The 16399-nt window shown below is 33.9% G+C and overlaps 1 protein-coding gene across 1 annotated transcript in view; it reads right to left on the bottom strand.

Annotated features, from left to right (window-relative positions):
* Nucleotides 1-372: 372 nt before the first annotated feature.
* LOC110025398 (probable protein phosphatase 2C 55) overlaps nucleotides 373-16399 on the bottom strand; it is a 28550-nt gene continuing 12523 nt past the window's right edge. The window contains exon 5 of the mRNA XM_020725855.1: nucleotides 373-1155. Within this exon, the coding sequence (XP_020581514.1) occupies nucleotides 862-1155 (294 nt within the window). The 3' untranslated portion in view covers nucleotides 373-861. The remainder of the gene's footprint in view (nucleotides 1156-16399) is intronic.

The raw sequence follows: 16399 nt of genomic DNA, 5'->3' as shown, positions 1-16399 counted from the left end.
ACTAAATGCATTGCACGCCAATGGGATCGATAGTTGCATTTTGAATTGCGTCAAGTCAACCAGGGAACTTGATTCTGTTTCAAGATGAGCTTGAACTTAATTTAGCTAATTTTAAGTAAAAATGTAATTATAAAAGACGGTTTTCAGCTTTGTTGTAACGTCAATTTGATGTGAAATAACTACACAATTGCATGCATGAAACTTAATATGCAATAAATCATCAACAAAATCCTGATATTAGACAAAAAGTAACACCTCTTCCATGTCTTTCTACCCATACATAACTGCAGTTAAAATTAAAAATATTAGTAAACTAAAACTAAAAAATTAATTGCAGAGAGACATTCACAAGACATTATAATCATTTTTTTCTAATCTGCATGATACAACGGATAATAATACAAATCAACTTTCAATCCCCGACATCAGAATGATATACATTACAAGCATTAAAAAGGAATAGAAAATATAGATAAACAGGATATATTTTCTTTTTTCAAATGATGTTTGCAAGGTTTATATCTTGGGAGTTGGGACATTAACCTACATACCACGTAATTCTTATGTATTTACATATCTAACACCAAAATATTGATCACTCAAAACCTTTAATATCACATAAAACAAGACCACCATCACTTTGTAAAAGTGGAAAACAGCTTTTCATTCATGGATTTATGACAACAAAGGTATTGTAAGTGTAAATATCAAATTTTGAAAGTTACGTATGTAAAAAATATAAGGATTGCGTGGTATGTATGAAAATTTCCCTTATATCTTTGATGCCTTGATCTCTATATATGGCTTCAAACTCTGTACAAAATTATGTAAGAAAAAAAAAAGAAAATTAAAGAAATAACCTCAAGCTGTGTTGGAAGTGATATAAGAGACGATGACTGTAATATCATCTGGTTTGCCTCCATAGTAACGATATCCAGCATCTTGAGCTGCGGTCGAAAACGGTGTCTGCCTGTTCTTGTCTTGAGCTCGCTGGCGAGCAAGAGCGGCGATTTTCTGAGCCGTGACCTGTGGTCCGAGCCTGGCTCGCATGGCATGAACAACGATGGCATTTATGTCAGTATTGTACAAATTGTCAAATAATCCATCTGTTCCAGCAACTATGACATCACCGGCTTCAACGGGGAAGGTAAAAACCTGCAAAAATGATTTGAAAATTAAAAACGATTAATTTTTACACTGCGGAGAGAGCTACTGATATTGGAGTTGACCCAAATAATAATAAGAATATAAATATTATTACTGAAAGCAAATATACAATTACAGCTAAACACACACTTGAAAAAAGAAATACAACAACATAAGCAAACAAGGCAAAATGTATCCAAAGGTGGTGGTCGGTTTGGTGAGTGGACGCCGGGAGGATGATGACAAGGCGGTAGATGGCTGTAGAAGGCGGAAGGGGAAGTTGAGGCGGGCTGCGGTGCGGAAAAGTGGAGGCTAGCCGGCTGAAAGACTGCAAGCAGGGGCTGTTTGGAGGGCTGAACAGCAGCAAACAGCCGGGAAGAACAGCTGCTCTGGGTGGTGGCGGCAAGCGGGAATGACAGCGATAGTGGCCCGGAATGTGTCGGACTAAGGAACAACAATAGAAGGGTTGACCCGGAGCTGCGGCAAGGAGGGGGGATGGCTGAACAGTGAAGATAGGCGGCTGGAATGAGTGACAAAAATGTGGCAGATGATTGGAAGGGATGGCAGCAGGTTGTGACTGGCGGTTGGAGTTAGAGGAAGACAATAGAAGTGTTCAGAAGTGTTGTTCGATGGTTCCGACAGTGAAGAAATGCAGCAACAACAGCGAGAGGATGGTTGTGGAGGATGGGAAGTCGAGGATAAATACTCCCTCAGAAACAAGCTACAGCGAGAGCACCACTCGACCCTTGGAAGAAAATTAATACCTTAGACGAACTACAACCAAAGCACCACCCGCATCTGGATGCAGCCCTAGAAGGGTGAAATAGGGATGCCGACGGCTGTCTTGGACACCACCACGATAAAAACTGCCCTAAAACACAAAAATAATTTATTTATAGACTTAGGGTAAATAGGAGTGGACCTCGCTCCAAATAGGAGGGACACATGCTTGGAAGGACCGGTCGGTCCATCTACATGAACAGAACCAGTTCCAAGGCAAATCAGCGGCACTTGCCACATCTGAGGCAAAAGACGCCCCAAGTTAGCAACATTCCCTATTTTTCATTCCATTTCTAGCTGCGATGTGCAAAGTATAAAAAATTATGGGCATTAGTATACCTACCACAAAATTCCTATGTATTTACAGATCTAACATCTAAATTTTGATTTTTATATTTATAATGCTCAAATCATTTATATCATATAAAAAATACGATTATTACAAGTAAACCTTTCAAAAAATTAACTGTTTTCTTATAATTTAAGGGTTTTTTGATTTACTGATTTAATGTGATATTTTGTAAACCTTTCAAAAATTAACTGTTTTCTTATAATTTAAGAGGTTTTTTGATTTACTGATTTAATGTGATATTTTGTTATTAAATTATGTCAGTAGTTTGGTTCATTGATACTTTTCAATAACATTTTAAGAAGTGACACCTAAATTTTATTTTGACAATATCGAGATGACTTTAAATCCTTTAAAGTCTAGATGCCAGGCTACATATGACAACTAAAATATATGACTGCAAAAAGTAAAATCATCATCTTTATTGATCTTTCAAGAAAGTCGCATTATTTAAGAGAACGAAGATGCAAATATGCTATATTTGATAGATACAACAATTAACTAAATAACATGTTTCTTTCAATAGTAATGTTGTTAGCATAATATTGAACTGAATAAACCTGAAACCCAATTTCATAATCATTTCCATGTTTTTGTTGATGACAAATACCGGCAAAAGCATATTCTATCAGAAATAATTTTCTGCTTAGTCCGAAAATCAACATCAAAGAATTAAATCCCATCAGTCCACTCGAAAAAAAAAAAGAAAAGGAAATCAAATGATATATGCTGAGCGTAGAAATATATAAAGCAGCGGAATGCCGTTAAACTATTTTTTTCCTATTATGTTTATCAGAGGGATAATCACAACTGCTGCTTTCTGATATGACCCTAAAAAATATAACAAAATTATATTTTAAGTGTTAATAGATGATTCGCGAGTAGCAACTGCCCAGTGACCGTTCTAACTTCTCTGCAAAACACCATTTTTTGGAGCCTCGAGTTACCCACTTCTTCTTCAGATTTCCCTAATGAAAAGAAGGTAGAAGCTGTGCAAGGACCAATGACTGTTAGCCTACATGTCTCCAAATACCTCCATACTCGCAGCAGTCAAACAGGCCCTTCAACTTTCCCTCCTAAGCCTTCTTCTTCTCCGTTTTCCCATGTCAATGGAGTCTACTATGCCTTTATGTCATCCACATTTCTTCAGCCGCTCTCTACCATCTGGGATACTCATAGTCATCAGCCTGCATGGAGTCTAGTGCAGCTTTTATGTTTTCAATAAAAGCAAAGTTTTTTTATATATATTTAATTTATCTTATTCAAGAAGAAAATGGGCTTTTAATAGAGTACCTAATATATTATTTACTCTAAAATTTGTTTGCAAAGTTTAGGAAGCTAATATCATTATTCTTCGTATAATTATTAAAATGTTTCCTTAAAGAACAAAACTTCTAGTTTTCTAGTAAAGATTTTTTTTTTACTCAAAGAGTTACTAACTCTGTGGTTATGAACCACGTAACACGTCACCACTCTTTGTACTCGTGATAAGACTTTGCATGAGTTCACCATATTTATCTTGTCCTGAAAATAAATTGCCTCTAACTCTAGCTCTTTCATTTCCATAGTTGTTGCAGTTCAGTAAGGAATTATATCCTATTCCCCACAGCATGTATCCGCAATAGGGGAATTAATTTACAGTTATATGATGCTGCTCTTGAAATGAATGCATTAAAATAAAGAAATAAAAGAAATGAGTAAGATATGATAATTTTATTAGACACTCAAATTAAAAAATAAATATCATAATCACACCATCATAAATTGTTTTAAGGTTTAACAATACCTATAGTCATATTTGCTATTGATATGTTCAACATGTGATATGATTTCCATTTATATTTTATAACTAACACGCATAATGTTTCTTTTTATAGAGTTACCGTGAATTATAACTATTATTATCACAGCGGGTTATTTTGATAAGTTATTAAGTTGCTTATTAAATAATTCAGATTTAAAATGAGTGAAATAACAGAAGCAATATTTCGCAGACGGGGTCACTAGGGAATATTATTTTGTTTATCCCTGGTTTAATACTTTTAAGATTTATAGCACATTTTTTCGTTTATGGATTCAGATAAATTAAAAAAATAAATCTATAAATTTTAATATATTAATCATCTAGACATAATAGCTATATGATTTACTCACCATCTGACCATCAGTTCCCACCTAGGTAATTGTGGAAAAACAGAAACAGGTTGCTTCCTTGAGTAGGCCGGCCAACCACCTACCTATCATGGGAGATTGAATTAGGAGATTACTTTGAAAACTCCTTAATTAGTTTAATTCTCTTCCTATTTATATTTTTGTTATTTTTATTTCAAAATTATTTCCTTTCCAAATTTAGATTAGAAATATTTGGTATGTTTGTAAAGTAGGAGAGATTGGTCTCCCTAAATATATGCACCATACATTTGAATAATAAAACTTAGTAAATTCTCCTCCCCAAACTTGTTTTATACATAGCATCAGAGCTAGGGAACAAACCCTAAATCATATTTCAGCCACCGGAGCGTCTCCAACACCAGACTAATGTTGAAATCCTCCCTGCAGTCGCAATCCAATTTGCAGGTCCTTCCCGACTCTGACTCCCTGTTTTGTCTCACAACGAGATCCTAATGCAACAGTTCTTCGTTCTCACGTGTGAAGTGATTTAACGACATGCACATCCTTTTTTGTTGTTGTGATTGCCTCCTTCTCACGTGTGGAGCAACTCAACAACACGCTTGTTTGAATCCTTCCTGTGCAAGCGCACATTACTTTCCCGGCAGCAGTTTTCTTATGGCGCCCGTGACGCTTTCTTCCACTGGATCCAAGCAACTTGGCCCAAGCAGACTGAAGTTTGATACCGCCTGGGGGTTTTTCTCTCTCCACTAGAAATCACCTCTTCCTTTCGGAAATAATATCTCCATAGAGGAAATCATCCTTCAACCAAAGAGTTCCTATGTTTGATTTCTGCTAGCTACACCGGATCCTCCTCAGCCAAAACTTAGATTTTTCCCTGCATGCCCTTCAGATTTCTCCGTATCGTCATTTGCTTTTCATGCAACAAGATTTCTCCACATCGGAAGGTGAACTTTTTCTTGCAGCTTTCCTTGCAGGCCGACAGGCTTCCACTATCTTCAATCGGCTTAGTCTTGCCACAAGAATTCCTACAACAATCGTGTGAAATCTTCTCGGTTGGCTTGCTAGACCCCACTGAATCTTCCCTGCATCCAGAGTTTTTATTGCAAATCTTCTTTTGTATTCCTCTGATGCTCGAACTCCTCGTTGCAACCGTAATTCATCCGTTGCAGGCCTTAACCAGAATCCCGTTGTAGTTCTCTGCAACCCGCAAAAAATTCCACATCCATAGCAGCCACAACCTCCTGAAGCTGCAGCAGCAACAACCCTAACCATGCATAGGGTTCATGGCCAAGTACGAGATGAAGATATCAAGCTCAGCTCTGCAGCTCAATTCGGAACTATTCACCAATGAACAACTTGAAGTGCTGTAAAAATTCTTGGAAGATAAATCAAAACGACATAACAACCTTGTGAGTAGGGGTGCAAGTGAGTCAAACTGACTCGTGAGCCAGCTCAAGCTAGGCTTGAAAAGTGACTCGTGAACTGAGTTTGATGAGCTAACAATCCAAGCTCAAGCTAGGCCTGACTCAACTCGTTAGCTTGTGAGTAGACTCGTTAAGAAAATATTAATATAAAATATACTCAAAATATATTGAATTTCAAAAATTTATCTTTAAGGTATTAAAAATGTTAAAAAAATAATATTTTTTTATTGTATATTAGAAGATTTCTTATTATTCATCTCCTAATAGTTCATTCTATTTGTCAACTTTTTATAAAGTTGTTGAAAATTAATATCATTTCTCCCTTTTATATTAAACAAGTCGGCTTGCGAGCCAGCTCGAACTAGTAGACGCAAGCTCGAGCTCAATAAAATTAATCAAGCTCAAGTCAAGGGCGGCTCGAGCTCGACTCGTTTACACCACTACTTGTGACACACCAATGTAATATATACTTCTCCCATCTTGCTAATAATGATAGATTTAGAACTTGGATGATAGATTCAGGAGCCCTGATCAAATGACTGGAGACAAAACACTCTAGTCAACTATCAAACTTCAAAATGAATCACACTAAAAATTGTTGGAAAAGATGTGGAGCTCTCTCAGGATACACTATTTTCTCTGTTTTATAATTTAACGGTTGGACAACAATTTGATGTATATCAGTAAACTTACTCATAATATAAAATATATAACCAAACTTACAAACTCATGTCAATTTCAGGCAAGGTAATTGGCAATATTGAAATGCATCAAAGCTTATATCTGCTTAACGAAAGCCTTTCCCTAAACAAACAAGTGTTTTTACGCTCACTTTTATATGAAATTTTCGTGTCTATTGAGTTTATGTCTGTTGAAAATCAGGTTATGTTATGACATTGTTGTTTAGATCATCCTAATTTCAATTATGTTGCAAAATTGTATCTTAATATGTTCATCACTAAAAAACATAATTTTTTATCAATGTGAGATTTGTCAACTTACAAACACACTAGAAATAGTTATCACGTGACCCGGTGCAAAACCTCACTCTTTTTCCATTATCCATAACAATATTTGGGGACTTTCAAACACGAAAATCTTAAGTGGGTCAAGATGGTTTGTCTTATTGAGGATCACACAAGAACTACTTGGGTATTCCTAATTAAGGAAAAATCTGAAACAACCCAAATCTTCCAAACATTCCATGGCAAGATTAAAACTCAGTTTCAATGCAAAATTCAGATCCACAAAACCGATAATGCAAAGAAATATTTTAAATCTGTCATTGGGTCCTATTAAAAAAATGGAATCATTCATGTGAATTCATGTATTGATACCCACTAAAAAATAAAATTGCTAAGAGAAAAAACAGACATCTCATTGATATATCCCTCTCAATTATGATTTCCCATCATTCAAAAAAAAATTTTGGAGGGAAGCAATTCTTACTGTAACATGTTTTATCAATCGAATGTCTAGTCGGGTACATAACTTCAAAACGCATTTCAATATTTTGACGATTACTTATCCTCACATCAGAGATTTCTCTTATACTATATCTATTAAAAACTTTGAGTGCGTATCCTTTGTTCACATTCGTTCCCCAACTCACACCAAACTTGATCCTGAATCTATAAAATGCTTTTTTCTTGACTATGCAACAAAAAGAGGTATAAGAGCTACTCTCCTATTACCAGAAAAATACTATATAACTCCATGAATGTCATATTTTTTTAAATCAAACCTATTATCCCAAATCAGATAATCATAAGGAGAGTGCAAATAAACATTAATTTTGAGATGCACTTGATGACACATATATGACAACCCAACCTACTATTTCACCTAACCACCCTAACTTTTCTGAGAATATCCAACCAACCTAACCTGGAGTTCATAACAAAAACCTTCATGTGTACATAAGGAGAGAAAAATCTTGAATATATGGAAAACAGCTTGCAAAGATAGAACTACTCCAACCAAAACCAGAGTCCACATTTAATTTTCCTCCCCTACCTGTTTAAGATGGTAATTCCAAATTTCAGAGCCGTGTCATGACAATTGTTGGTTTGAAAAGTTAACCTTGCAATGCCTTCAGATGTATGATTATTCTACACTGAGTATACCTGTGCCTAACTTGGAATTTAAACTATATTTGGTAAGTAGAAACTACACAACAGCAACAACAACCTTTATCCCACTATGTGGGGTTGGCTACATGAATCCTTTATATCCATTGCGTGTTGGAGAAAATACACTTGTGTTGACCTTTTACAACAGTATGCTAGAATTTATACTCCAAAATTGGATTAGATTGGTCTCTGTACATTCAAAATAATACAAGAGAATTAGTTGAATCATGGGGATCCGGATAACAATGACAACTTATGATGCCACCTTTACATGCATGAGAGTTAACCCTCCATTAAAGTTTTTACTAAGAACTGATTTAATAATTCTCCAAATGATAAATCTGAAGACCTTATTATAAATAAAACACTTAAATAATGTTTGTCCGGGAATGTCGAGTACAGAATATAAATTTGTTTAATTAGTCTCATGAAGAAAACTCTAAAAAAAATATTTTATTGTTACTTTGTATGACTACCATTATGATTTAAATTCATGGGCTTCAAACTAGAACTGCAATAAATTTAGTTGAACAGTATTAATTTGTAGAAAAGAAAATAAGGACAATAATTCTACACTATAATATTTCCAATTTTGTAAGAGCTAACCTAATGATTTGGGCAATATTTAAATATGATTATCATGTCCCAATTCTTATGTATTTAGAAATCTCACATCTAAACTTTACTGTTTACATTTATGCCACCCAAATATTTTATATCACAATAAAAATACCACTATTTTAACTCTACAAAGTGAAATACACATATTATGCATAGATAAGGTAAAAATTGAAGTTCAGGTGTTAGATATGTAAATGTATGAGAATTGAGTGGTACGTATGTAACTCTTCCTTTTTTTTATGATTGAAAATAATCAAGTTTGGATAGAAGATTATGATTTATAATTTTTTCAATAAAAAAAAAATGATACATGGAAGCTCAACGTTAAAAAGATTATTTATATTTAAAATCTACTCATAACTTATTTTCAAAAAATTATGATCTCTTTGGAAGAGATAGAAATTCTCCCTTTCAATAAAGCTAAGACCCTCATCAACAGGAATACGGGAAAACTTTAGCCACACCCTCATAAATGATATCAAATGTAGAGATGTCCATTGCTCCAAGTAGTAGTAATCATGGCGATAATATAATTAAAAACAGACAAATTAAGGGGATATTTAGTCAAAAAGAAACAATATATTAAAATATTTTTTGATGATCAAGGCGGTACAACAAATAGAAATTAAAGAAAAAGGAAAAGACTGCAAAAATTCACTAGTCAACCCAATGCAATTGACCTTATCATCCTCACTATTAGCCTTATCACGGCTATCTGGGGTCGAAAAACTTGAGAATTTCATTCCTCTTGAGGGGCTGCCTAAGGGCTAAACCTATTCTACAAAAATCATTTTGAATGATTACTAGATATGTAACCTTTCAAGCCCATTCGTTTTCCTCAATATTTTTTAGCACTAATAGCACCGAACAAGCACATTTTCTACCCTTAATTGTACATTTCTCAATTATCTAACTCTATTTTTAGTTAACTTACCTTCAATAAATATCACTCCTACATTTCCTCTAATATAATCATTCCTTTATTTTTCATTATTAGTTTTTACCACACATCAATCTTAATATTTTTATTTTTTTATCATGATCAACTTAGAAATAACTATTTTTTAAACATCCCAACATTCAAATCCATAAAATATCACCAAAAATTATAATTTTATAAATTTTACTTTTAAACTTCCATGATATTCTATTATTATACAAAATCCTGGAGAGTTTTTGTTTTAACCATCCAGCCTCAACTGTAGAAGTTATACATCATATGTATCTCTATTTTCTCATAATAGATCCAGTAAATTGAAAAGCAAAAAAAAAAAAAAACTATAGATATAAATAGTTGTTGTACCAATCTGTAAAATAAAGCCTTAAGAAGATGTCACAAACACCTTTTAAGTAATTTTCATAACCCGCTGCTAACTTTTTGCACGGCGTGTATTAAGGATCATAAACAAAACAACAATGCTTTAACCTTTAAACACATTTGAAACATGATGAGATAACCTGAAGGACAAATATAATAAAGACCTGAGAGAACAACAATTCGATGTTTTTAACAATCTTTGACAACCATTTTGATAAGAAAAGCATTATAAATCTCTTATGGAACTCCCGAAGTACCAAATACATGAGTTAAATTTATGATCAACTATAACCAATGAAGTCAACCGCCAAACGAGTCAAGCTTGATTCAGACTGATGAATTTACATTGAGTCAAGCTTTTCTTTCAATATACATGCCATTTTATAGATTACTTAATTTATAATTTTTTACCGGTTGGGTCTTGTCACAAACTTTTTTAAAATTTATAATATTTGTCATTAAAAATTAAAATAAAATAATTTATTGTTACCATCTTTTTTTTAAGTATGATCAGTGAGTATCTTTAAGATATAAGAATTGGCCGCACTCAAAGAGATTGCTTGGAAAGTTATGATAGCTTGTTTCAAGTGATGATTATATATTATGTTTATTGATTTCTTTATGTACCGTCCCAGCGAATCCGTTAAATGGGAAACGAGTTGATTCGTCGTCATAAGCAGGAGGCGAACCAAGCGAAGGGAAGAAGAACGAACTCGTGTGGCTTACTTGAGCGAAGGAGATCCCCGATATCATTTCAAACAAGAAGAAGCATAGGAGAGGGAGTCTAGACAAGATGACGGGCCTGCTTTACACGATGAGATCTTGCAAGTAAAGTTTTTCACACCAAAAGCTTGATGGGAATGAAAATAAAAATTTTCAAAGATAAACTTATTTGAACCATCTCATCAAATCGGATGAAAGGGTAAATGGTTGTTTTGAGAGACGAGCCCCAAAAGGTAAATTTTTTGCACCAAAAGCACGTTGGCAACATAGATGATGATTGATCATGTGATCAACCAAACCAACAATATATGTGTTTGGATTAACTAATGCGAGAGCTCCCCTCTGAGTGGTTTTGGCTATCCACGATTGCATAATACGCGATTCCACAGGATCGCTACGATCATGCGGAGTTGAACAACTAAAAGCCTTCTCGAGTTATCAAATTTCGCAAAATTTCTTTTCCTTTTTTTAGTTATTTTCCTATGTTTTATTTTTTAATTAGGTTTAATTTCTATTAGAAAACTATTTATGGATATATTTTTCAGTTTGATATAGCTAGTTTTGGTATTGTGTGCTTTGGAGATTGTATTATCTATTTTCTACACTAAGAAGCATTGTATCATCTTTCTTTGACAAGTAGTGTCTTTGTAATTTGTGCAGGAACAGATGGTGCATCGTTGACACTTCATCGTTTCATCATGGAACTCGTTGCTTCCAGTCAGACAGTAGCCGAACTCGTTTAATTTGTTCTCCAACCACAGATTTCACCCCCTATCTCTTTTCAAACATCCTCAACTACCTCTATTCTCCCCGTACTATTCCACGAGTACCTCCCCACAAAATTTGTTTCCTAAACACCTTCTAAGAGCCCTAGAACATTGTCATTTGATATCAAAGCTTTGACAAACTCCAATATTTGTGTTTCCTACACCTAAACCTAAATTTCATATAGCCAAAACCTCCACCAAAAAAGTCATCTCGACATCAACCACCAAAACCCTAAGCACTAGGCCAATTTTTGAACCACAAATTTTTTTTCCTAACCTTAACCCTAAACAGCTTATTCATTTTCTATCGATACCTTTATCAGAAAAACAAGACATTGTGACACCAAAGATAAACCCTCAACGAGATGTTCATGAGATCACTATAGAGAATATGCAGTAAGAAATCATTTAACTGCAATAAAAAATTTGTCGCCTTTAAGAGAAGACAACACGATAAGATCATCCACAGTCACTGTGATGACTCGCCAGATCGAGAGAATGAAGAGTATCAATTTCGCCATGAAATTTCTATTCACAAAAGTAATATCTAATAATTTGGCATGGAATATCATAGGAGAAACAAGAATTTTGGAGTAAAGATTGAATTGTCAGATTTTGACAGATGTTTGAATCTAGATGAATTGATTGACTCCCAACAGTTGAATAATTTTTTTAGTACAAAAACATTCCTTAGCACAACAGAATTAAATTAGCAGTCATCAGACTCAACAAGAATGCGTACTCGTGATGAGAGAACCTAAAGCACCTTTGACAATTAAAAAGAAAAAATAAGATTACGACATAGTTCAAGCTAAAAAGATAAATGCAACACAAAAACCTTTTATTGCATAACCAACAAGATATGTTGATAAAACTCCACAACATGCACCCAAGATATTCTTCTATGGAGTAGTATACAATTGTATCTGATTTCTCATGTTGAAATATGAATTGGTGAAACCAGAGGTGAACCCAGTGGCAATGTATCTTAGATGGCTGAGATTATCTATCAATAATATTGTACAATTGCAGTCGTATTGGACTCTACTCAATGTACAAACCTAATTTTAAAGGTGGAGAATCAGAAAACGTACCAGGTGACATCATACCTTACAGGCAGAATTTAAACTCAGGATTAGGCAACAAGAGTACATGCATTGGAGGACCCAAGCCAACTATTTCCTATAAAAATCAATTCAGAGAGAAGAAAATGTGAAGCCCACAAGCACTCTTAAATTCATCCCAACCATGAACTTTTCAAGTGTCATGACTTAGGATACATTGAGTCTGATTGCCCAAACAGAAATGTGATCTTTTTTAGCGAGCATGGAGCAATTGAAGATATGAACAGTAACAAGAGAAAGAATGAGGATGTCAAATAGTCCCAACTTCCAAATGATGGGGGAGACATGCTAATGATATGATGGGTCCTTCAGGCTAAGCCCGTAAGAGAGGAAAAGTCGCTCCGCCACAACATCTTTCATATTCATTTTACTGTGAAGGAAAAGGTATCTGGTCTTATCATAGACGCAAGCAATTGTCAAAATGTGATGTCAACATAGTAACATACCTGATTAAATTCCTTATCGTGATTGAAGAAAGAAAGTAAGATCCAGTTGATGGGAGTTGCCTAATGGAATTTTTTATTAGATATAAGTTCCAGAAATAAGTGTTTTGTGACGTGGTACATATGAATTGCGACGTGGTATCCATGAATGAATGATTGTCATATCCTATTAAGCCATCATTGGTTGTATTATCATTGCACATATTATACTGGCTACAAGATATATTCTTTCACAAAAGATGGAAAGTGCATTATACAATTGCCTTGGAAAGAGTCCAAGGTGATGGGTGCTCATAAAGAGATTGAGAATGTAGTGTCGCAAATGAACATTTTGCATACCTTAATAGAACACCGATACGACTAACATTGGTGGTCCAAAAATGCAATGAGTTCGAGGAACCAATACCAGACACAGAACATCCCCAACTAAGAGAAGTTCATGATTTTCCAATGTACAGCCTACCTCCTAGATTTTCACTACTTATCACATTAGATAGAGGAGATATTTTTGGGATATTTCTGAAAGGCTCTATGAAGTAAGTTGAGTACTAACTTACTTCGTAGGTGTTTTGTGGGAAGGAATATCAAACATTGGGACCAAATGCATCCATAGAAAAAAAAAAGTTTCTCCTAGCCAGAGAGAATAACGCGGGAGCTCCACTCCCAACGAGATTTCTACGATCAGGGATTGTGAACAATCCTGTGATCACGGGTGCCAAAAGACTACAGGCAAACTTGGGTTATCTAATTCAACGAAATTTGTTTCTCTTTTTTGGTTTTTTCATTTTTCTTTAATTCTAATTAGGTTCATTTTCTATTAAGAGAATTTATGGGTGTATTTTACTGTTTGAGGCAGCTAGCTTTGGTTTTGTGTACTGTGGAATGTTGTATCCTCTTCATTTTGCAAATGGTGTTTGTAGCTTTTGCAGGAACATAAGCTCGTCGTCTACAAATCGTCATTTCAACAATCAACTTGTTTACCGTCAATCAACAGCCGAACTCCTTCAATCTCTTGTCCAACTGCAGATTTCACCCCATTATCCCCTTCCAAATGAGGTTGACCGCCCATATTCTCTTTCTTGCACCATTCCACAATCATCTCCACATAAATTTTGCTTCTTAAACACCTTCTGGAAGCCCTTCAACGATATCATCAACTATTGGTCAAACACAAACATATTGATAGATTAAAATAAATTAAAAAAAATAATAATAATATTTCCTCTCATTAGTTGGCAAGTCAAAGGAATATTATTAATCAAGGATTGGTCCTAGCATCTCAGCCTATGGGTTGGTTTAAAATCCCAACTAAGGTAACTTGAGGATCGATAAAGAACAAATTGAGCAATGAAATTAGGATTGATAAAAAAAAAATTGAGCATTGAAACTGAATTTAAAAAATAGGAATTATGAATGAGTTTGAGATTAGCAGGCCTAAACTCATCTTAAAGTGCAACTAGAACTAGTCAGACATAAGCATCAAGGTGTGACATTCTTAATGTCAATAGCAGCTAAACTCATATTCAGGGTAACTTAAATTATCTAAAGAATAAATACACATTGCATAATATCATAAGATAAACATAATTAACTTCGCAAACTACTCATGAACATGTCATCCTTATTAGCCCTTTCCCAAATATTCGAATCAGCTTTTATGGATCCTAATTTTCCAATAGTCCTTGCTCTTAAACCTATATTTCAAAAATTATATTGAGCACTTTATATCCATATAATCTTAAGTCTCACATTTTTTCTTCCTAATTCTCAAACACTAAATTTATCTAATCATCTCATGGATGCATTCTTTATCCTTCATTACGTATATATATACATACATATATATATATATATATACATATATATATATATATATATATACATACATATATATATAACTACCAAATCTATTTTCATTTATCTTATTTCGATAGATTTAGTCCCAACCGTTCCTCTAATATATACACATTCATAAACATAACATTTCTAATTTTGTCATAGACCCATCTTAACATTCTCATTTATATCACTCTCAATTTATATATTAAAAATTTTCATCGTAAACTCATATAACATTATTAGCTTAATTGTGATTTTATTAAATTTACCCTCAAGTCTCTAAGATATCCTCTTATTACACAACACTCCCAAAAAATTATCCATTTTGAGCATTCATCCTCAAGTCCAATAGTTAAATCATAATCTATATCTCTATTCTTCTATATAATAAAACCAAGGTACTCAAACCTATCATAGAATTTATATCTATGAAGCAATTTTTCTCTTCATTGATTTAATTTTAATCTGTTACTGGATGTCTCATCAAAACGCAAAAAACATACACCTAAGTACCAAAATTTGAAAATCATTTATAAGCATCTTAATAACTTATACGAAAAGATAAATACACAATACTAATTATTGATATAAACTCATTAAATTTGAAAACACTTGGGTCAATCCACAACTACTTCCAATATTAATCAATGTTTCACAGGTATTTGAATAATGTCAACATATCTTTGACACAGATTTTTTTTAGTAGCCCAAAATCATTTCTTATTGAAGTCAATCATATAACTGTCAAAATCGATAAAAAAAATGAGAATCCATTTTGCTCTCAATAATGCTCCATTAAATATTTTATCGCAAAAAGTGCTTCCATACTTGATCTTCCTAGCATAAAAGCAAATTGATTCTCCAACACAAATGTAATTATTTTATGCCTACGCACCATTACTCTCTCCAATAACTTCATTGTATGACTCATCAGTTTGATTCCTCTATATGTAATACAATTTTAAATAGTTTCTTTGTTCTTAAATATTGTAACAATGAAGGTAGTCCTTTACCTGATTGTGAAGCAATGAACATGAAAGAGCTATAGTTGAGAGGCAATATATTTATAGGATAATGTAAAGATGAAGTCTCACAAACTCACCCATAGAGTTCTCATTAAACTCCTCATTCCATAACTTCCAACTCCAAACTGAAAGAAGAGGAAAAGAAAAAGGAGAATCTAGAGGCATGGAAAAGCAGCATCTCACAAAAGAGCTTAGGCCTTTATCACAATCCTAGAAGCATCTATGAACAAGTAATAGATATTGCAATTCCAGGTTCAATATATTTGTTGAGGATACAATCAGAAAGCAACAATTTTGACATCATTCTTCTGATTTTATTAGATATATATAAAGAGTAAAATAAAAAACAAATAGTTTTCACGGCATCCCTCTGGGTAGGGCTGTCAAAACGGCTCGTTGTTCGCGAATAGCTCGTGTGCGGGTCGTTCGCTAAGTTAACGAGCCGAACACGAATAAGATTTGTTTGTTCGTGTTCGACTCGTTTTGGCTCGAAATACTACTCATCAATTTTATATTAAAATTATTAATTAAGAAAATAGAATAAACATTATTAAATTAGATTCAAATGATGTTTT

This window comes from Phalaenopsis equestris, unplaced genomic scaffold, assembly GCF_001263595.1.
Source record: "Phalaenopsis equestris unplaced genomic scaffold, ASM126359v1 Scaffold000297, whole genome shotgun sequence".
In the NCBI taxonomy this organism is placed as follows: domain Eukaryota; kingdom Viridiplantae; phylum Streptophyta; class Magnoliopsida; order Asparagales; family Orchidaceae; genus Phalaenopsis; species Phalaenopsis equestris.
The sequence above is the reverse complement of the archived record's forward strand: the minus strand, read 5'-3'. Positions and strand labels throughout refer to the sequence as shown.